We start from the raw sequence: 21965 nt of genomic DNA, 5'->3' as shown, positions 1-21965 counted from the left end.
GGTGGGAGGCTTTGAGGTTTGTGGAGGGGGAAAGAGCTTCTCCAGCCATCATTTTCACTTGGAAGAGCAAGATTTTGCACTCAGAAATTGACCACCAGGTTTGGGGCTGTATTTGTAACAATTCCATCCTGTCCCAAGCCAGCTCCTACAAGGAGAGCCATGCTTCAAGGCAGCCCAGTGTAGTGTTAATTCTTTTGCAAGGTATATGCTACTGAGTAAAAATCAGCAAGGATTCCCTGCAAAACCCAAGCTGATATTTGTAGGTCCCAAATATATTTGCAGAAAGACCAGGAAAATGATTATCCTCTCTCCATTCCCTGCCAGTGATGGCTTACACTATTTGTTTTGCTCTGCCTTCCTGCACCTCACACACCTCATTGCCCACCAAGTGCCCACAGCCCTGCTGCTTTTTCAACCTGTAACTGCTCAAAGGGTTTGCTACACTGCAACAACAAAAAGGCTTTTCTAGCTGTCTTGTGGTCCATTGAATTATTTCCATGCTATGGAGAGGCAGTGAAGTGCTACTGAACCAGAGCCTCTGAACAGTGTCCTGGGGAGCAGAGCAGGGAGATTTCCATGTTCTGACTTCCCCCATCCTTCTGACCCTCATGTCACCTGGCAGGAGTAAAGGGCCCTTTCCTAAGCTGATGTCACTGGGGTTGGTTTTGGCTCAGGAGTTCAGGGGATGGAGAATCCTGCACACACTCACCCAAGTACCAGCAAAATCCCAAGGGATTGGTTCTGGGTTCCTCTCTGCAGACCTCAGGCATTGTAAAGGGACAGGTGAGGCCCATCCCATGGAAATCCCACTCTGCCAGGCATCAGGGTTATCCACACACCATGTTTTGGCTGAGAGCATCACCTCCTCCTGACAGCAAGGGTCTAGGGGCTGTGCCTGCCTGCGCCCTGCCCAAGGTCAGGCTGTTCTTCATCCATTTTTAATCAAATCCGCAGCTGAGGTTACAGCCTCAGCCTTTGAAATCATGGCAGAATTTCACAGTGTGGCTCCAGCTTTGCCTCTTGTCACCTTTCCCATGGGACTGCAGCCCCAGCAAAGCTCCTTGCTCTCCCCTTCAAGGCTGCTTTCAGCCTTGGATTGCAACCCCCTGGCACTCTACCTGGCCAAGCCATCACACTGAAGGCCCACACCCCATTCCATGCTGGGAATGAACTAAGGGTGTCAGCTCTCTGCAGCCCTGGGGTGTTGGTGCTGGTGCCCCAGTGGTGCTGCTGTCCTGGCACAGCCCCCCCAGATTGGGGCTCCCACCCACTGGTGCCCTTGGAGCACTGATGCCAAGGGCAGGAGGCATTGACATTCCCCCAGGGTTCTCACAGTGCAAAAGTAAACTTAACGATGTTATCCACTGATCTGGTAATTAATACCCTGGATTCCTTTTGTTGGAATGAGCAAGGGCCAGGACATGCTGGGGGTTTTAATTAAGAGTTGGGCTGGAGAAGCACTTGCTCCCAGTTTTCCCTGGAAGGGGCTGTGCTGGGTGTGGGGTTGAGGTCTGGTGTGCATGGGGTGTCCAGTGCCCCATGTTGGGTGCCTCTGGAGTGGCCCCAGCCCTGCGCCCTCCATACCAACCCATACATCTGCTCGACATCTATGTGCCATGCCAGACCCCACTCGGTCTTTTTCTTAAGTGAAATGCTCTCAAGATCTTTAAATATTAGGCACAAAATGTTTTCCCTGTGCTGTGCTGTGCTCTGCAGCACCCATCCAGGGCAGGGAGCAGGCAGGAACGCCCTGCTCGGCAGAACCAAGGATGCCAGGGTCGTTTTGCTCCAAAACTGCTGTATCTGTAGTTGATCCCGCTGCTATTTTTAATACAGATGCCTTATTGAGATTCAAATGAATGTTTCAAATCCTTGCTCCTTTGCATAATTCTTTTTAATTAACACTTCAAAGGTTTGAACACAAGATCCATACTATTTCCCTAACGAAGTTGACTGAGCCTCCTTTCCCCCTAAGCCTCCTCGACACATTTCTGAGGGAGAAACTCGGGGTTGGGGCTCTCTCCTGTGTCCCCTCTGCAGGGGCATGATGGTATTTGGGATCAGCCCCTGCAGAAACAGGAGCTAAAGGAGTAGAGGGGATCGATGGCTGCAGTGGCTGCCATCACTCACCCCTGCCACCAGCTTGACATACACTGGCAGCCTGAGCTTGGCACAGAAATCATGGTGTTTGAAGTGAAAATGGTCAAGCTCACTGCTCCACCATCCCCTGCCCCAGCCCCAGCTGGTGCTCTAAAATATTTTCACCCCACATCAAATAAAATCTCCCCAAAAGGAGCATCCATCTCCACAGTCACCTTTTGGTCACATTTTCAACCTTCCTGGCTCTCAAAAAACCCAGAGGCACCTTTCTTGCTTCTTAAATTGTACTTTGAAAATAAAATCTGGCATTGTCATACAATTGCATTCACTAGGAAGAGCTGTAGCTTTTCCTCAGCTATCCCCAGAGCTGGAAATGATAAAAGGTCCCAAGTGTGTAACAGAGACATAGGCACAAAAGAAAGAGCCCAGGTTCCATTCCCACCTTTTCCCCCACTGCTGTACCCACAGGGTCTCCCTTTCTTGAGTGGGAGCATCCTCACTTTGCAGGATTGAGACTCCAAGGAACAGCATGGTTTAACACATAGGAAAATAAGCTTCAGCTTTAATTTCTGCAAGTGCAGAAATGATTAGACACAACAAATGGTATAATTAGCAGGATTTAATAAGAGACTGTCCCTGACATGCAAAGGAAGTAGGCCTTTGTTCATCTACAAAAGACATTAATTTGCAAATACTCTCAATAATAATTTTTTGTTATTTAGACTGATATTTTGAAAGTCGCCAATAAAATGAGAAATCTGGACTAAGCATTCCAGTTGCCTTTCCAAGTGCAGGAATCCAGCTTTGATGTTCTTCTTGATAACATCTTTTTAGAGCCTTGACTGCATCAAATTAAATTCTGATTACTCTGATAGTGCAGTACAACTTCCAAATGTATTCAGGTAACTTTGTTCTGGAATGAAATAAGCTATTTTGACAAGGATGTTTGCTAGGCAGCAAAGAGATGGAGAAGAAAGAGCCATGTCAGGGATGCAGCACATCGTCAACCTCAATTTCAGCCCTGGGTCTGCTAGGCTGTGGTGCTGCAGCAAGCCAGGTCATTGGCACTGGGGGTTGTAGCAGGGAGGGGAGACACAGGCAGACTCTGCAGAAGCCAAATTACACCTTTGGTGGTTCACAAATCTGCCAGCACCAGAGCCCAGGGCTATTTGGCCCTTCCAGAGGTGATGCTCCTCAGAGCATGGACCATGGCTGGCCACAGGATATGTGTTGGTCCAGGACAGACACATCCCTGCAAAGATATCACCTCTGCATGCAGAAAGGCCACTTCATGTCTCTTGCTTACCTCAGTCCTGGTAAACTCAGCCTTAAATCACTGGTCCAGTTGTGGGCACAGGCACAGCATCCCAAGCATGTCCAAGGTGCAGGCTGGATCCCTGTGCAATCCTCACCCAGTCCATTAGCAGAAGTGCTGCTCCCTGGCCCAAGCTTCACTCCATGGCTGGATGTTAGGATGAAAATAAAGTGCAAATATTATTGTTGGCAGAGATTATTAGCTCCCCCACTGTGATTTAGGCATCTTTAAACTTCATGTTTTATTAATCCTCACTATACAATTAACGGCATCCAAATGTGATGTCTGCAAACAAAGGGATGCACTGCAGCATTATCTCTGTAAAATGCAGGGCTTGGCCACTTGATTGTAAATATTAACGCATTATATAGTGGGGTTACACAAAAGATGGAGCTGGAGCCACCTGCCCTGAGCAGGGATGTGGTTCTGGTGACCTTTCCCTCCTGTCCATGAATATTCCCCCCAGGGGAGGGCTGGCTCGATGGAAAACTCACTGTTTTCTTCCAGCTGTACTGGATAACACCTCCTGTCCCCAAAACCTGTCTTTTCAGATTGAGTGTTCCTGTAGGAGTTTTGGCTGCAAAAGGGAACTTTCTTGTTGTCCTGGAATCTGGTGTGGGGACAGCTCAGCAGCTGCTGCTGGAGCTATCCTCTCCCTCAGCAGCCAAGATGGAGCAGAGGGTCACAAACCTCCTTGAAGCCACTGTTCAGGGATGGGCTTTGTTAAGATCTGATAAGTGCCAGATGCCTCTGCCCAAATTAAGCTGCAAATGAGACCATATGTGAAAGTCATTAACATTGATTTTATTTAACAATAATTGTGAGGGAAAAAAACCAGAAAAGAGGAGTGGGAAAGAAAGGGGGGAGTGAGACATCAAGTAGAAGACAGTCACCACACATGGACCTTGCAGTATCTATTGGTCCTTCTTCACCCTGGGCTTCACTGCCCATCTGCAGCTCCTTAGGACCTCATGTGAGGGTAGCAGCCACCTCTGAAAAACAAGACAATGAATGTAACACCTTCATCAACCCTTGCCCCACACTAGCATTGCCTGAGCCCCATGGGCTTTCTGCAGCTGGAAATTTCTTCCAAGCAAACTTCAACTGAATTCTTCTCCTTCCAGCTGCTGGAGGACAGTGAGACCCATGGGAGCAGCCAGTGTCTTCAGCACCTACTGTAGAAATAAGCCACACAGTGCCCCAGGGACCAGCCATTCTTGCACAGATATTTTAGATGCTGAGACCTTGCACTGCACAGGGCCCAAAAGCTGCTGGATAAATGGAAAGTCTCAAGTTTTTTATTCTTGGCAGAAATTTCTGCCCATCTTGAAAAAAGAAAACAGGAGGATATCATGGATCACACTGCACAGACACTGTTATAGCTTTGGAATAGGTCTGCAGTGGCCAATTTTCAGGGTGTTATTGTTAGTCACCTGTAATTTTCTTGGGGTCTCACTCTGGAATCAATCCATCTCCTGCAAACCTCACCAACTATTTGAAAAGAGTTTAAACCTTTCAGGTAATTCTGATTGTGGAGAATTTTATTTGAAGTCCAGAAAAAAGAGGAGCCAGGAAACAAGGAAGAAAGCATCCCAGGTTTTTCCCTATATCCTAAGACAGCTGGCAATGCATTTCTGTAAAGGATTTACAACCCATGGACACAAAAAACACAGCAGGAGGAGATGGGTGTTTTGTTGCTGTGTGAGTGCTGCTGAGCAAGGGCATGGGCCACAGACAGTGAAGCACATTCCCAACTGAGAGAGGCTTTAGCATGGAAAAAGCACCAAGTGCCAACAGTGCTGCATATTTAATTCAGAGTAGTTCTACAGTTCTTATAAAGACTCAGAAGTTATAACATGGGGTCCTACTCATGTTCTCAGCTGAGAGGCACTTTCCTGGCTGGCAAGAAGAAGGAGCCAGAACTAGCATGTTCTCCTGCCACTGCCTTTCAATGCCTGCACAGGACCTTGAAGCGAAGGAAAAAATTCAAGCAAAGCCATCTTGGTAATGTTTCTCAAGTCCTGACCCTGCAGCAGAAAGCCTGGAAGCTTCAAGATCCCCCCTTCTGCTCTGCATTTTGGCATGGGAGGTGGAATTAACCCCATCAGAGATGGTATTCTTATTTCTTTACAACCTGAAACACCTTGTGGGGCAGGAGATATGCCAGGAAGGAATCCCACTCCTCTGGCCCCAAAGCAGAGTTGTTCCTGGGGATCTCAGCAGCCCTGGCATTTAGGGAACACCGTGGCCTCTGCCCACAGAACCCTCACAGCCAGTGGGATGAGGAAATGGGATCCCAGCATTCAGCCAGTCACACTTGCTGCAGTGTAACCATACCTGGATTGGGGTCAGTAGCACCTCTGTAACCTTGTTTTCAGCTGTATTTATATCAATACCATTATGTGTGACAGTCCCTCCATCTGTCATGCTGCCATGATTGGTCACAGTGTCACCTGCTGTATCTGATTGTCACTGTGTAAAGGGAAATGTATCTGTGAATGTACATGTGTCACAAGGAAATTGTGATGAAAAGTCATTGATATGGGGCTGACTAAAAGCATTTTATTAATGACCAAGTGATGATCTAATGGTAATTAATCAATGACTGAATGAAAATGAGAGAGTAATCAAATTATGAGCAATCAAGAATTGAATATTTGTTATACAGGGATTTGACCATGGTTTGAAGATTACTTAAATGATAGTGTAGACAATGGTTTAAATTATTATTTATGTGAAAATTTAGACAATGATTTAGTGCTCAAACACTCCGCTACCTACTCCAAATGTCATAATTAAGCTATAGCTGGTTATATAGAAGGTGCTGGCCCTGACAGCTGTGAGGACTTGCTCTTGAGAGGGCTCTGGAGACTCTCTGGTTGCCAGATGCATGGAAAAAACCACAGGGCATCACTGAGGAGCAGGGCCCTCCATCCCACCACACCTCTGAGTCCCAGTGGGTGTGGCAGATGTACAGCAGCCAAAGCTGGGCAAGCCAGAGCTCCCAGCACCGTGCTCTTCCCAGCCCCACAGAAAACACCACCTCAGTCCCCTCCTGGGCTGCCCAGGTGACCCACAGAGAGGGCAGAGGGAAGGGCTGGTGCTGCAGCAGCACCTGGGTTTGTCAAGGCTGGACTGGGCACGTCCCAGTGCTAAGCCAGCCCTGCTGAAGGAGCACTCAGCACTGCCACGGTCTGCAGTGCTCTCTGGAGGAGATGTTCTCCATGCCTGGGCTTGGCAGCATCTTGGATGAGATGATCCACATTGCTCCAGGAGTGGCAGCTGCACAGGGTATTCAGGTCTGCTGTGGAGGACTTCTGCATTGATCCCTTGCTTTGAGTGAGGAGACCGGACCTTGCTCACCCTCAGGACTGTGCCTGCCTGCCCAGGACAACAGGCATGGTGTCCTCCCTGCCCTGACAGATAGGGAAATACAGGCACAGAATAGAGAGAGAGAGGGAGGCAAAAGTATATCACCAGTCTGTAGATCTTGCATTGGTCCTGCCACATGGTGTGTCCAGATCTGGGGTTGGGAGACAAAGAAAAGACAGAAGGAGAGGAAGGAGCAAGACAGGGTGGGGAGGGGGAAGGAGAGGATATCTACTGCCTTTATAATTCACCTGGGTTGCAAACTAGATTTTTCACCTGTTTCGTTGGTGCATGCACAGCCATTCTCCAGGTAGTGACTTGGGGTGGGGACTGAGCATGACTCTCGAGGCAGAGCAGGAAGCTGGCTCAGAACAGCGCTGCCCCACCTCTGCAGGATCCTCACTTTCCATCAGAACTTTCCTGTTTTAACAGGAAATATTTGAGATAAAACATGTTCAGGCCTGGTTGTCCACATTGCATCCAGATAGTTCTGGAATATTTCCAGCGAGGGGCACTCCACATCCTCTTCTGAGCAGCCTGTTCAGTGCTTGGTGGCTCACACAGTGAAGTTCTGCCTCATGTGCAGGTGTAATTTCATGTGCATTGATTTCTGCCCATTGCCTGTTTGCTTATTGCTCAGCACCACCAAGCAGAGGCAGAGGCAGACTCCATTCATCCTCTTTCCTTATCAAGAAAAATTTGCTCAAGATTAATTTCCTCCTCACTAATTTTTTTACAGTGGCTGTTTTCCAATGCCATTTGTGATAAATTCCTGTTGTCAATACACAGATTTCAATGGAAGAGTTTATTTCACAGCAGTAAAGTAACTGAGTCCAAACAGAAAGGAATTTAAAAAACCCCAAAAGCTACCACTACTGCAGCCAAAAGTATGAGAGGTGTCCTCATGCATTTTTGTTTCTAATGTCAAATATCTTTGAAATCAACTAATCTCAAAAGCTTTTAAAGTTTTTATAGAAGGGGAAAGGGCTTGCTTCTGACACCATTTCTTTATGTTTGCAAGTCAGACTAATTAAAGGCTACTCACAGAAGGGATGATTTCTCAAGGGACAAAAGGATGCAAAAAGCAAGGAAAACATGAATGGGACTCTAGTGGGACAGGAATATTTGAGACTGGGAAATACAAACATGTATATTCCTGACCCATGAAGCTTCAACACAAAGCCAAAAAGGTGTACAGATTTTATTACTAACATCTTTTGACAGATATTAGTTTCAACTGTCTGATATTAAATAGTATTAATTTTATACCTGTGCAGAAAAGGGGGTGTGAGGAAGCTGTATAGCCTGTATAGCTGGTGCACATGGATGAGATAACTTTTTACCCCTTGGTGTGCTTGGTTTGTGGAAACCACTCTGCATCCTGCAGAGAAGAAACAATGTCTTCTTTCTTAAAACAGACTGTCTGTGTTTAGAGAGCTCCTAAAATTGGCATGAGGGTACTGTTGGTGCCCATGAAGATGCAGGGACAGACCAGGAAGGGGGTCAGAAATACCCCAGAGAGGGGCAGGTTCAGGCGGCTCCTTACACACAGGTGTGGGCCTGGAGCTTGGATTGCTGGAGGTCCCTCAGCATTTCCTTGGGGCTGTTGGTTTGGGGGGGCTTTGTCCTGGGGCCTCCTGTGGAGGGATGTGGCAGACCTCCCCTCACAGACGGGCTGTGTGTCCCTCACATGGAGGGATGCGGGAGACCCTTCCCTGGAGGCCCTGGGACACCCTGAGGGGCTGTGGGGATCCTCACGCAGAAAGACATGGAGACCTCCATATGCGGGTCGTGAGGACACCCATATAGAGTGTCCTCACCGAGGGCCGGGAACCCTCACATGGAGGGGTGTGTGGGACCCTTCATTATCCAGAGTAATGTGTGGGACCCTCCCTCACAATGGAGGGGTGTGTGGGACCGTCCCTCAGACAGAGTGATGTGTGGGACCCTCCCTCACACAGAAGGGTGTGTGGGACCCTCTCTCACCTGGAGGCGTGTGTGGGACCCTCCCTTACACAGTGATGTGTGGGACCCTCCTTCACACGGAGGGGTGTGTGGGACCCCCACTCACACGGGGGCTGTGGGGAACCCCCGAGGGGCCGGGAGCCCTCACACAGAGGGGTGCGTGGGACCCTTCCTCACCTGGAGGGGTGTGTGGGACTCCCTCACACGGAGGCTCTGGGGCGCCTCCCAGGCGGAGCTTTGCGGGCTCCGTGCGCGGAGCGGGCCCGGCTGTGCGGGAGGCTCCGGCCGCGCGGGGGCGCTGCCCGCCTGTGTACTTCGGTTTCACCGGAGCGCGGCCATGGCGGGCGCGGCGCGGAGCGGGGGTAACGCCGTGTGCCGCTCCCGGGACCCCGCCGTGTACCGCTCTCGGGACCCTGTCCGCAACCTGCGCCTACGGTGAGCGCCTGCCCGGCCCCAGCCCGGCTCCGGCGGCCCACACAGCCCTGACGCTCCGCTCCTTCCCCGCAGGGTCCGTATCCAGCGGGTCGCGCCGGCCGGGCCTCTCCTGCCGCGGGTGCCGCCGCTCGCCGGCCCCGAGCGGCCGGGCCGGGTCGACGGCGCAGGCGATGCGGGAGCGGTGCCCCTGCGGGTGACCGCGGCCTCTCGCGCAGGCGCCCCGAGACCCCCGGAGGACGAGGAGGAGGAGGTGGAGGTGGGGTGGCAGGAGAAGCTCTTCAGCCAGGTGGGTGCACGGACAGGGGGCGGGAGGGACTTCGCGGAACGGGTCAGATCGGAGGGGATCACAGGGATATCCAGTCCGACTGTCCTGCTCAGGCAGGGACCCCACAGCACGCTGCTCAGGCTTGTGTCCTGAGCTGTGGCTTTGATATACCTCCCTGTGAGGGAGGCTCCACGCCCTCTTTGGTCAGCCTGGTCCGGGCTTGGTAACGGCACAGGGAAGAAGTTCTTCCTTGTGTTCAGGTGAACTTTCAGGTGAACATCAGTTCCTGCCCGTTCCACTTGTCCCATTGCTGGTCCCCAAGGAGCAGAGCCTCGTCCATGCTCTGACCCCTCCTTGCAGACACTGACAGACAGGGATGAGGTACCCTCTCAGTGTTTTTTCTCGAGGCTGAACAGCCCCAGCTCCCTCAGCTTTTCATCGTAAGAAAGGTGTTCCTTGATGAGCTTTGTCACCCTCTGCTGAACCTGCTCCAGGAGCTCCATGTGTCTCCTGTCCTGCCCAGAACTGGACAGGCTTGGAAGAGCTTCCTGACACCCCGTTCTGTGCACCTCACTGTGGGGTTCCTTGTTCCAGGGTGAGCTACTGTGCCCAAAGCTTTCCAGGTGGGCATCAGTGCTGCTGCTGGCTGCCACATGCCTGAGCAGTGTTGGAGCTGCTCTGGAGCTTGGGTTATATGCTAGGATTCCCAAAGAGTCTTGTCTCTGGTGTGGCTTTGGAAAAAAGCTGGAAAATACTTGTGGCTTTGCCAAAGCTGGTGAAAAGCAGCTGTTTGTGCCTTAACTATGGTGCTGTCAGTTTGAGGTGGATCTGTACCTGAATGAGTCAGCCTGCCAGACTCCCCTGGACTGGCAGTACCATGAGGAGATCCGGAAGCTGGAGAAGGCTGGAGGTCGGAAGAACTCTCGCATCTTCACCTACACCGACCACGACCGATTCACCAACCTAGAGGAGGTACCAGCTCTCAGTTACTCTGTGTCTGTCACAACTTCCAGTCCTACTGCAGAGGGAGCATTTCTTGGTTCTCAGCTGGGCAGACACCCTGAGTGCAGGAGAACTGCTGCGAAGCAGTTTTCCCTGGTGCCCCAGACCTGGGGTGGGATATCCTTGGTTCAGAGCGATGATCAGGACAGCCAGAGGGACTTGGCTCTGTAGGAGCACTGCTCTATAGGAACTTTGCTGGGTGGAGTGAGCTGTATTTTGTCACCAGAACAGTGAAGGAATTCTGCAGTCATTTAGCAATTTGTCCTTGCACATGGTTGTGTGCATATCTGTTCCCTCCTCTAAGAGGAGAGCTGTGTTTGGGAAACATGTCCAGTTCAGCTGGTTCCTGTCTGGTCTTCCAGCTCTGCCAGAAGGTAACTGACTTGGATCATGAAGAGCCATCGTATCTGGTCGAGAGGATGGCCAATGTGAGGAGGAGAAGACAGGAGCGTAGGCCTGTGTGAGTTCAGATTCAGGCTTGGAGCTTGTTCATGCAGGTTTCATTGTGCCTGGTCCATGGGAGCTGGTGGCTTGTGCTGTGTCACACATATAATCCAGCACTATGACTCCTCATCATGGTGGGTTTGAGGTGAGCTGTGACTGGTGCTGTTCTCTCGTTGACAGAGAAGCAAGTTCTCTGAAGTCAAAAATCATCACCTGGGAACCTTCAGAAGAATTTATAAAGAACAATCATGTAATTAACACACCTGTCCAGACCATGTACATCATGGGGGACTTGGGACCTTATGGGAAGTAAGTAAAATCCTGAAGTGATCATAATTTTCCAAAAGAAAATCCATCTTTCCTCCTTACTCAAAACTGCTGTTTCTTTCATTAGTTAAGGGGGGAGAATTCCAAGAGCTCAGTTACATGGGCTGCAATTTCTTTCTGCCTCTTTCTTCAGTTGGGAGGTAGCTGTGGGTACATCCAAAAGGCTTCTAAACCAATGTAGGAAAGTGTGTATGTGTTCCTTCTGTACCCCCAAATTCCTTTACCAGCTCTGGTGTTCCAGAGCAAGAGAGTGTCCATGTTCTCTGTTCAGACTGTGTTTTCCTGCTGTCCCCCTTCAGGCTTGGTCAGAGGGAGTATGAAAATGTGCTTTGCACAATCAAGGTGGATGGCAATGGGGTGATCACAGTGAAGCCTGACTTCACTGGCACCAAAGGAGCTTACAGGTGAGTGGAGCAGGGCTGAGACCTCTCCTGGGACTGGGGGCTGAAGTGGCTGTTTCCTGCTCACCCTTTAGTGAAGTATTTCATTTATTTCAGAGATTTCTAGGGAAATATTATTGTGTGCTTATGCTCAGTATCACTGTGAGTGTGCTGTGTGGGGCTTTGTGGCAAATCTCTGGGGATGCAGGTTATCATGGAATGGTTTGGGTTGGATGGGGTCTCAAAGCCCATCTCATTCCACCTCCTGCCATGGGCAGGGACACTAAACCAGGCTGCTCCAAGCCCCATCCAGCCTTGGGCACTTGCAGGGATGGGGCAGCCACAGCTGCTCTGGGCACCCTGTGCCAGGGCCTCCCCACCCTAGGAGGGAAGAATTTCTTCCTAATACCCACCTAACCCTGCCCTCTGTCAGTTTGAAGCCATTCCCCCTTGTTCTATCACTACATCTCTTGTAAAATTACATTATGCATGTGATGGATGCAAGCAAGTTTTCCATTTTGAGGGAATGATGGTGGCAGGTCCTGGGAGTGAGGAGAGGGCTGTGAGTGCCCTTGTGTCACTGCACAGGCTGGGTAGAGGGGACACTGCTGGGTCAGGAGAGCCCCATTGGTACCTGTGCCTATTCTCTGCATAGTGGGGGAGTTTTTCCCTTGTGTTTTGGGGCTCTGCAGGATCGAGGTGGATGGAGAGAAGCGGGAGGTGTGGGAATACACCATTGAGAATGCATCTGCCCACGTGCAGCCAGAGGAGGAGGAGCGTGAGCAGCGTGTGTTCAGAGAAGTAAGTACTGCCCACAGAGCATATTCACTGGTTCCGACAAACAGAGGCAGCTCAGATCATCATGGAGATGGAACTGCTGCTGCTCTGCACACCTGAAGGGACAACAATGTCACTGCCCTGAGCCTCATCATCTCAGGGATCTGAGGGCTGCAGCAGATACTCTCTGCTTTGTATCTTATTCCTTAAAGAGACCATGTCTGTTGTTGTCCTGCCTCTGGCTGCAGTGCTTTAGGGAGTGAGAACTGATGCAAGAACCCACCCAACTCCATGCCTTCCTAGTGTCACCTGCCAGTGTTTTTCCTTCCCTTTTGAGCAGGAAAAACACTGCTCAATCTTCCTCTTGCTTAATCTTCCTCTTGCTGCCTGTATATTTATTAAATGATGTCTTGTTATCTGTAATGTCCCAGGATATTGGGATCCCATTTCACATCTTGGTTTTTCTAAATTGCCTTTTTGTCTCTTGACAGTTTATGAAAGTACTTTTTGGTTTAGATTTTTATTTGTGCATTTCGTTACTGGTTTTGTGGTCACCAAGGAAATCATGATTTCACTACACTGATCTCTGCCTGGCCATTTCCTTGGAATAGTCTGTACTTGTATTTTTCAGATATCATTTAAGATCTGATTCTTCAGAGCTTCTTTTCCCTTAAAACTGGCCTTGGAGAACCCAAGCTGAAGTTCTGTGCAGTGTTAGCAGTTATGCATCAGTGTTTTATTAGATACTTATATTCTCCATATGTGTTGTAAAAACCCCACATAAGCTAAGCCTGCTAATGACTTGAGTTTAAATGGTATACAGTTTAAGTTTTGCAGTACATAACAGCAGATATAATCAAAATGTCACTTTTGTTGTTGGTGTTGTTTTGTGTGTTCCCAGCTGTACGGGCGGCACAGGGATTACCTCAATGGGCTCGTGGGCTCAGACTTTGAAATGGTGAGTTCCAGAGGCACTGCCAGGGACTGCAGCTCTCTTGTCTTTGGGGTCTGCTGACCTGGCTCACACAGTTTGCACTTGCAGCACAGTCTCCAAAGAATGTTTTGCTCTGGAGCTTTTACCTTGTGGCTTCAAGCAGAAAATTGGGTCAGAAGGGACAAGTGGCAGAGGATTTGGGGTCTGCAGAGATCCAACCTGTCCGTTCAGGGCCTGCTGGACACTGCAGTCCCTGTGAGGCTGTGTGCAGTGTCTCAAGGCCTGTGATTCTGGTACTTTGAGAAGGAAGGAGGGTTTGTGTCTTCAGGGACAGTGATTGCTGTTAACTTCTTCAGTGTCAAACAGCTCTTTGTGCAAATAAACAGCCCCTCAGATTCTGACTCATGCAGTTTCCGTTCTCACTGAGTTATCCAAACTGCAATCTCTTTTTGCTCAAATATTGTTTGACAATACAGTGAATACAAATCAGTGAAATACAATACAAAACAGGGAAAGTTGTGCTTTTCAGTGCTTTGATGGAGTGTCTCAGTGCTTCCACCTGCTCCCTCATCTTGGTCAAATGCAGGAACATGACAGAAGCGGGACTGTGATTTCTGCAAGTGACTTCTCACTCTGTGTTTTATTGAGCTTGACATCTGTAAGAGATCTGTTTACAGAACAGTAAATTCCTGCAGGCTGGGCTTTGGGGGGTTTAGTCTCTTAAGAGCCTCTTTCCAGAGGGACTGTTCACTTCTGGAAGGGATAGGACAAATCATGCCTTCTCCCTGGCCAGAACAGTAAATTATTCATGTCCAAAAACCCATTAAATGCCTATGTGAGATGCAGTTGGGAAGGAATTGCTGAGGTTTCACCAATGGTTGGTGAGCTCTTTATCTTGTTTATCTGCTAATTTTTCCAGCCTCTTCCTGGTACTCTGAGACTTTTTGTGAATGGAGAAATAGGTGAGTCCTTATTCTAAACAGTAATGTGAGTGTGCTAGGATGGCTGAGGGTGTGATCCAAGGATTTTTGAATCCCTAGATTCAAGAGGCCCTAGAATCCTTTACTTCCTCCTTCTCCCTGTTTCCTGCAGACTAATCCCTTGAGAGGCATTTGCAGATTGGAGGTTACAAATGCTGTAGCTGTTCTAAGAAGGCATAGATCTCAAAAAAAGGAGAGCAGATTGCTATAATATCTATTAATTTCCCAAAGAAACCAATTAAATGTGTGAACTCCCTCATCTGGTTAGTGAAACAGGGACAGGGCAAGTCTGGAGGAGGAATCTTCTCTGTGGGTTATCTCCTGTTACTTTGAAGGCTTTTCCCAGCTTCCAGCAGTAGCTGATTTTCCTTGAGGTTATTGGTGGTGGCTCTCCCAAAAATCTACAGTGAATGCTGGTAGAATTTGTATGGAATCAAACAGCTGAAGTTCATTCTCTCTCCTCAGTTTCAGCTCAAGGCTATGAGTATGACAACCTTTATGTGCATTTCTTCCTGGAGCTGCCTGACCGTGAGTATTCACATTCCCAGCCACATCACAGCAGCTGAAGAGGTGAAACAGGCATCTGTTTCCCAGCTCTGCTGGAAGTCAGCAAAAATTAATGTTGAGGCTGGGATCTAGTCAGAGGCCTTGAGAGCTAAAATGGCAGAACTCAGCTCAGGCTGGGGTGTAGAGGTGGTGGTGACCAGTCTGTCCAAACTTCATTCCTTATCTTGCAGAGAGCAGCCTTCCTGTGCTCCCCACCACAGTGACCTTGTCTGATTTCAGTGCTTGCCATCATGCTTTGTGCTGATATTAACATATTAAATTTTGATGGATAAATAAGGCTCCCAGCACTTACATGCATATCCTGCTGCATGTTTAATTCTCCTGAAGCTATGGGTCTGCCTCCCCTCTCTGGGTATATCTGTCAAGATCCACTTCTGCTATTCAGTACATTTAGATAAGGCTCTGCTTTTCTCTTGACCTGAGTTGGTAATTTTCATGGTCTGGGTGTTCTAAAGAGCAGTGCCTGGAACAGGACAGGGAAAAGACATTTGAGGAACAGCTGAGAGAGCTGGGGGGGCTCAGCCTGGGGAAGAGGAGGCTCAGGGGGGACCTTCTCCCTCTACAACTCCCTGACAGGAGAGTGGAGCCAGCCACATATTTGTTAGTGGGATATAATTGATCTTTTTGGGCAGCACCACCTGCTTTCTCCCGGACAAGTAACAGGACAAGAGGAAACAGCCTCAAGTTGCACCAGGGGAAGTTCAGGCTGGACATGAGGAAGAATTTCTCTATGGAAAGGGTGGTCAGGCATTGGAAGGAGCTGCCCAGGGCAGTTCCATCCCTGGAGGTGTCCAAGGAATGAGTGGATGTGGCACTCAATGCTCTGGCCTGGTAGACAAGGTAGGGATCAGTCACAGGTTGGATTTGATGATATTGGAGGGCTTTTCCAACCTTAATGATTCTGTGAATGTCAGGATGGGTGACCTTACCTTTTACCCCAGTCATCAGTCATCACATTCTCCTTTGAGCTGCTCTGGTTTGTGAGTTTGGCCTCACCCCAAGCCTTCACCTTCTCCTGTTCCCTGCAGAGTGGTCAAGCTCCCCGTTCCAGCAGCTCTCAGGAGTGACACAGACCTGTGCCACCAAGGCAGTGGGCTGGGTAAGGACACTTTCACACCTGCAGAGCAATTTGAACAGGCAGTTTCTGGAGTGGAACATGTGTAACAAACTACAGATTTATTCAGCAAATGTCCTGAGTTGGGGGCTCCTTTCAAGACCAGAGCATGTTTGGGATTCTCTTTATTCTTATTATGCTTGTCATTTTTTCAAGGGTCCAAATAAATTTTTTCACTCTCTCCAAATAAAACTGAACCAAATAAAACTACTCCCAAGCATTTTCTGGAATCTCACTTTTTTATTCATTCTTGCTGACTGATTGTCTTTGGAGCTTTGATTTTTGTGTTCTCCAATGCTCTGAGTTAACCAAGCATTGTTCCATCTTGCCTGGGGCAGGACTGTGCAGAGACTCTACGTTGATTTTGAATTTTATCAGCTTTTAAATGTATTTTATATGTTTTCATATTACAGAAATAGTTATCATACAACATTTTAGTAATACCATTGTTTGAGGTACTCTGCTTGGCTCAGCTGCTGTAAAGTTTGAGGCTGTCCTGTAATTATGCAATTGATTGAGTTTTCATTTGAGGTGTGTCACTCCCCTTTTCCATTATTCCCAACATCCTGTTCCATCAGTGTGGCACTGGGGAATGTATGCAGGTCCATCCTGCAGTCACATGTTTGTTAGTGGGATGTAATTGATCTTTTTGGGCAGCATCACCTGCTTTCTACCACAATTTCTTTCTCCCAGTTCTCTATGCCCTCTGCAGTGCTGATGATGAAATTCTCCAGGAATCTGATCTTCTCCCTGTTCTTTCTCTAGGATAATGTGGCATACTTCTGCTACCCCTTCACTGTGGAGATGTTTTACACCCAAGAAGATGAAGGTGTGTTTCCCTGTTACTCTAAAATCCTTTGGTCCCACTGTAGCTGTCATGCTGTCTGTCCTGTTGAAGATGAAAGGATAGAGGGAAGTGTTTCTGGTTCAACAAAAGTTCACCCTGTCACCACGCAGCCCCTGGACACATCCTGAGTTTGCCCAGGAGTGCATTAGCATTTTTATGGATTCATTGATGTTGCCCTGTTCCTAGGCTGTAGGCAGCTTCAGCCACTTGGAAAACTGCTTGGATCTTGGCTTGTCTCTTTAAACCTGGAGTGCAGGGCTGTGGTGCTGTGCCTGCACAGAGCCCTGGGATGCTGCAGCTGGAGAACCAGGCAGCTTTTTTATACACAGCTAAAACTCTGTGCTGAGTCTTACATTTGTAGACGTGCTCAGTGACCTGTATAATCCCTAGATAGTTCATGTCACTTTGAAACTTCAGCTCTATTTTAAGCTGAGCTTCTGCCTGCTCCTGCTGCTTCTTCACCAATCCTATTGCTCTGTGGATGCAATTGCTGGGGACAGCACTGTGGCATGCCTTGCCACTTGAATCCAATGTACACTTTGGATCTGGGTATTCAACCAATACTAATGAATTTTCAGACTAGAAGAAACAAAATGATTTTGTTTCACTGTGAAAAAAAATGCTTGGAGAGATGTAGGAGAATCTAAGTTAATATTCCCCCAATAGCAGTGGGAAAGGTCAGAGATAAACAAGTTCTGCTGTTTGGCTTCAGATCATTCACAAAAGATTGTCTTGACTGCTCAAAGATAATTGACAGCCCAGTCTGGACTTGCTCTTAAAGAATTTTCCCCAATTTTTATCTTCAATAATTCTGTTTTCAGCCTCAAATCTGAGGATTTAGCTTTAACAAGGGAAACTAATCAACCATAAATCTTTGTTAGTCATTGTAGAAGAATACAGAAAGGATTGTGGTGGAAGGGTGCTGGAGTGTGTTCAGAGAGGGAGCAGAACTGGGGGAAGGGTCTGGAGCACAAGGAATAGCTGAGGGAGCTGGGCAGACTCAGCCTGGAGAAAAGGAGGCTTGGGGAGGATCTTCTCACTCTCTGCAATTCCCTGACAGGAGGGTAGAGCCAGCTGAGGGTTGGTCTCTACTCCCAGAGAGCAAGGGGCTGAGCAAGAGGAAACCTCAGGTTGCTCCAGGGGAGGTTCAGGCTGGATACTAGGAAGGATTTCTTCCCATAATGGGTGTCAGGCACTAAAAGGGGCTGCCCAGGGAGGTGATGGAGTCCCCATCTCTGGAGATGTCCAAGGAACAACTGGAAGTGGCACTCAGTGCTCTATACTGAGTGACAAGGTGGGGATTGGTCACAGGTTGAACTCAATGATTTTGGAGGTCTTTTCCAAGCTAAATGATTCTCTGATTCTTTGGCTTACTACCAGTGGGGTTGGGCATTTAGCATTCTTTTTCTCACTGATAGTCTCCTTCCCAAAGCTGTGACCTGCTCCCCATCTTGCAGACAGTCTCCCTCAGTGGCCTGTTCTCTACTTTGAGGTCCTCTCCCTGGATTTCTGGCAGAGGTATCGTGTGGAAGGATATGGCTCCTTGGTGCTGCCAACATCTCCAGGTAAAGCATCCCTGGGACACCTTGTTAATTGTCTGGGAGAATGAGCTGAGTGCTTCCTCTTGGGGAGTGATTCAGGCAGTCCCAGGGACTTGGTGTACTCAAGGGAGGATTCAGCTCTCTGGGGTACAGCAAGGAAGGATGTGAGGCACATCTGGAGCTGCTGCCCTTGATCTTTGATACTGCCATCTCAACATCTGGTGTGATAAAGCTCTGGTAATGCTGTGCATCCACCTGTACAATGGCAGTAATCCTCTGTGTCCCATGTGGGATCTGGGAGTGACCCCTGTGTGTTATGGGGAGATGCTGTTGGGCACAGGGTGCTTTCAGCACTGGCTGTGTGACTGGAAGGGGCTGACTCAATGGGAACATGCTTTTAGAACATTTCTGATACTGTGCAGTGTTTCCATTTCTAGACAGCTCTGGGTTGGCTCAGCAGGTATCCACCTGCCTTTGCTGTCCTCTGTGACTGAATAAAGCACAGGTCACAGCTGCTAAGCTGTCCTCTTGTCCTGGGCCAGGTGTCCACATGCTCACCATCCCTACGTGGCGTCCCGTGGGTCTGGGACCTGTGGCTGAAATGAGGAGGTTTTTCATTGGGGGATCTCCTGAGCTGGAGGACTTGACCTACATCCGGATACCATCGACCTTCAAGGTGGGCTCAGCTGCAGGGGAGCCTCTTGCCAGGGTGGTGCATTTTGTTCTTGTATTCAGGTGTCCCATGGTCAGCCTGGACCAGATTTGAGCAAAGATGAGCTGCTGGTCCTGTGCCTCTCACTAAAGAAATGTCTCCTCTGTGAGTCTTGTAATCCTGAGCGGAGGAATGAGCAAACACTGAGGCAGAGCTGTGCCTTCTGAGGGGTGAGCAGCTTAGAGAAGTAGGGGAGCATGGGCCAAAGCCTTGGCTTCCACTGTCTGTTGTCAGGTCAGCATATGGTACCAGCTGTAGACTGCTCCTGGGTTTCTGTGAGGAATTTGGGTTGTTTTATGCCTGGAACAGCTTCCTGAAGCAAAAAGCTGATGGGTATGAGGCAGGTAGAAACTTCATTTTATTGAGTAAGTTACAGAGGTGGCTGCTGGTGAATGAGCAGGGTGATGTTAGTGGCACCTTTATGTGGGAACAAGCCCTGAAGTGTGACACTGGTCACAGGGGTTCTTGGATGAGGGAAGAGACGAAAATGTTGACTCCCATGTTCAGAAGGCTTGATTTATTATTTTATGATATATATATATATATTACATTATAACTATACTAAAAAGAAATAGAAGGAAAAGGTTCACCTCTGAAGGCTAGCTAAGAATAGAATAGAAAAGAATGATAACAAAAGGCAGCTCACTTGGACTCTGTCTGAGATAGCTCGGCCTTGTTTAGCCATTAATTATAAACATCTAAGATGGGCCAATCAAAAATCCACCTGATGCATTCCACAGCAGCAGATAATCATTGTTTACCTTTTGTTTCTGAGGCCTCAGCTTCTCAGAATGGAAAAATCCTAAGAAAGGATTTTCACAAAAAGATGTCTGCAACACTGAAGCAGTTGTTGAAACCCTGCCCCAGCACTGCACTGTCAGCTTGCAAGTGTTTAGGTCCTGCCCTCAACACAGCCTGGAACTGTGTGCCCTTCTTTCCAGCCTTGCAGGGATGGGAGGGCTGTGCCCACAGGAGTTTGTGCTCTGGTGGAACACGCTTGTTTTCCCTGTGGGGTTGCTCTAACCTGTGCCATCTCTGCAGGGAAAGCGCTTGAGCCGCTTTGGTTTCCGGACAGAGACCACAGGGAGCGTCACCTTCCGCCTCTGCTGCCTGCAGCAGTCCAGGTGAGTGCAGCAGAGGGGTAAGAGCTCCATCAGCTCCATCAACTCCATCAGCTCCATCTCCTGTGCTGCTTTTGGCAGCCCTGAGCTGCTGGTGTGCTTCTGTGCAGAGCCTTCCTGGAGAACAGTGCCCTGAGACAGCGCATGCAGAGTGTCCTGGACCGAATGGGAGGCTTCAGCCAGCAGAGCTCTGTCTACAATGTTTTGGGTGAGGCCTTCAGTGTCATTGTGTCTTGGTGAGCTGTGGCTCCCTTTTTACAGAGTGGGCACGGTATTTCAGGATAATCCATTACTGTGGGAGTGATAAAGTCCATGGCAGAGGGTAAATGTTTTGCTCTGAGCTGGAAGCTTCAGGAGGCATCAGCTCTGAGCGGGCAGGAGGGATAACCACTGTGTGAGGGCACAGCCTGGACTGGGCAGAGCTGGTGGCACCAAGGCACAGGCTCTCTCTGATTCTGTTGTGTGCAGAAATCAGAGAGCAGCAGGTGGAGCAGCACAGGTGCTTTGGTGGTGTAACCTATTCATAGAAAGGAGGATCCTGCAGCAGGAGAGATGATGTTCACTGAAAGGACACATCCCTCCCCTTCCCTGAGGCTGTCTCATGTGTTCTGGCCTGCTGTCACCTCTGTGTTGCAGAGGCTTTCCAGCGGGCGCGGCGCCGGATGCAGGAGGCGCGGGAGAGCCTTCCCCAGGACCTCATCAGCACCTCTGCCTCTGCTCTGCCCCAGCCACTGGAGCCATGAGCCTCACCTCTGCTGCTGCTTGGAGCACCTGGCATCCTCCCTCCAGCACAAGCTCCCAGCCCTCAGCAGGAGTCCCAGTGCTGGTGCCTGGAAGCTTCAGAAGCCTTTCCTTTGTTGCTTTCCTTGGATGAGGGAGAGAGCTTGTAACACCTCCAGACCCAGAATCTGCATTTCCACAGGTATCTGTGGAAGGAGCCCTGTTTTTTAAGGCCCTTTGTTACCAGGCTCTAACATACAGCCAGTTTTTCACATTTCTTCTGAAATACTGGCATGGAACCTGTGAACCCTGTAACACCTTTTCAGGGATTGAAAAGGAAATAATGAGAAAAATTGTAAATTTAGTTTTCTTCTTAGAGAAGAGGGTGATGTTGAAGGCCAAGGCATGGATGCTTTTTGAGATTAATGGAATGACTAGCTAACTTTTTGAGAAATGCTGATAATTGTTGTTAGCTGTTTTGTACAGGACAATCAATAGTAAAATTAATCTATCCACCTCTACCTTAAGACTGATTCATTCCTAGACAGAGAGCTCTCTGCCAAATGTAATACATGAAATTCAAGCAAAGGAAGACAGATGGAGAACTGGACAAAAGGATTACATTCTGCATTTTCTTGTGTGCCCATAAGGTCTGGCTCTGCAGTGGTGAGCAGGAGGTTTCTTTGTTCAGGAACACAATTGAAAACACACCTTCCCCTTAGCTCACCACAGAGCTTTGGGGGTTGGAAGGTTTGCAGACAGTGAGAGCAGTTGATAACATTTGCACAGCAGCTGAACTTTGAACTGTTCAAGCTGTTCATTTGAGGTTGATATTTGTTGGTGGTTCATTGTTGCATCTCTGATTGCAGAACACTGTGGTGCTTCCTGGGAAAGCTTGTATTTACCCACTCTTTACCAGTTTCTTCTGTTATTTTCTCTTTTTCTTTCCCCTATTTTTATTTCTGTCTCAAGTTCAGAGGAACATAGCTCCCTGCAGACTGACACTGCTGTGCTGGTTTATGCACAAGTCACATTTCCATGTGTTTTCTG

At 48.8% G+C, this 21965-nt stretch overlaps 1 protein-coding gene across 1 annotated transcript; it reads left to right on the top strand.

Moving 5' to 3' along the window:
* The first annotated feature begins 9030 nt into the window (after positions 1-9030).
* MKS1 (MKS transition zone complex subunit 1) lies at positions 9031-21436 on the top strand. The gene is made up of 17 exons (XM_074556850.1): positions 9031-9184; positions 9257-9470; positions 10266-10421; positions 10814-10911; positions 11076-11204; positions 11522-11626; positions 12295-12403; positions 13281-13337; positions 14233-14275; positions 14759-14821; positions 15889-15959; positions 16740-16803; positions 18279-18386; positions 18905-19038; positions 20116-20198; positions 20306-20403; positions 20832-21436. The coding sequence occupies exons 1-17, from the start codon at positions 9087-9089 to the stop codon at positions 20936-20938; spliced, it is 1737 nt and encodes a 578-aa protein (XP_074412951.1). The 5' UTR covers positions 9031-9086; the 3' UTR covers positions 20939-21436.
* The last annotated feature ends 529 nt before the right edge of the window (positions 21437-21965 follow it).

This window comes from Zonotrichia albicollis, chromosome 22, assembly GCF_047830755.1.
Source record: "Zonotrichia albicollis isolate bZonAlb1 chromosome 22, bZonAlb1.hap1, whole genome shotgun sequence".
In the NCBI taxonomy this organism is placed as follows: domain Eukaryota; kingdom Metazoa; phylum Chordata; class Aves; order Passeriformes; family Passerellidae; genus Zonotrichia; species Zonotrichia albicollis.
The sequence above is the reverse complement of the archived record's forward strand: the minus strand, read 5'-3'. Positions and strand labels throughout refer to the sequence as shown.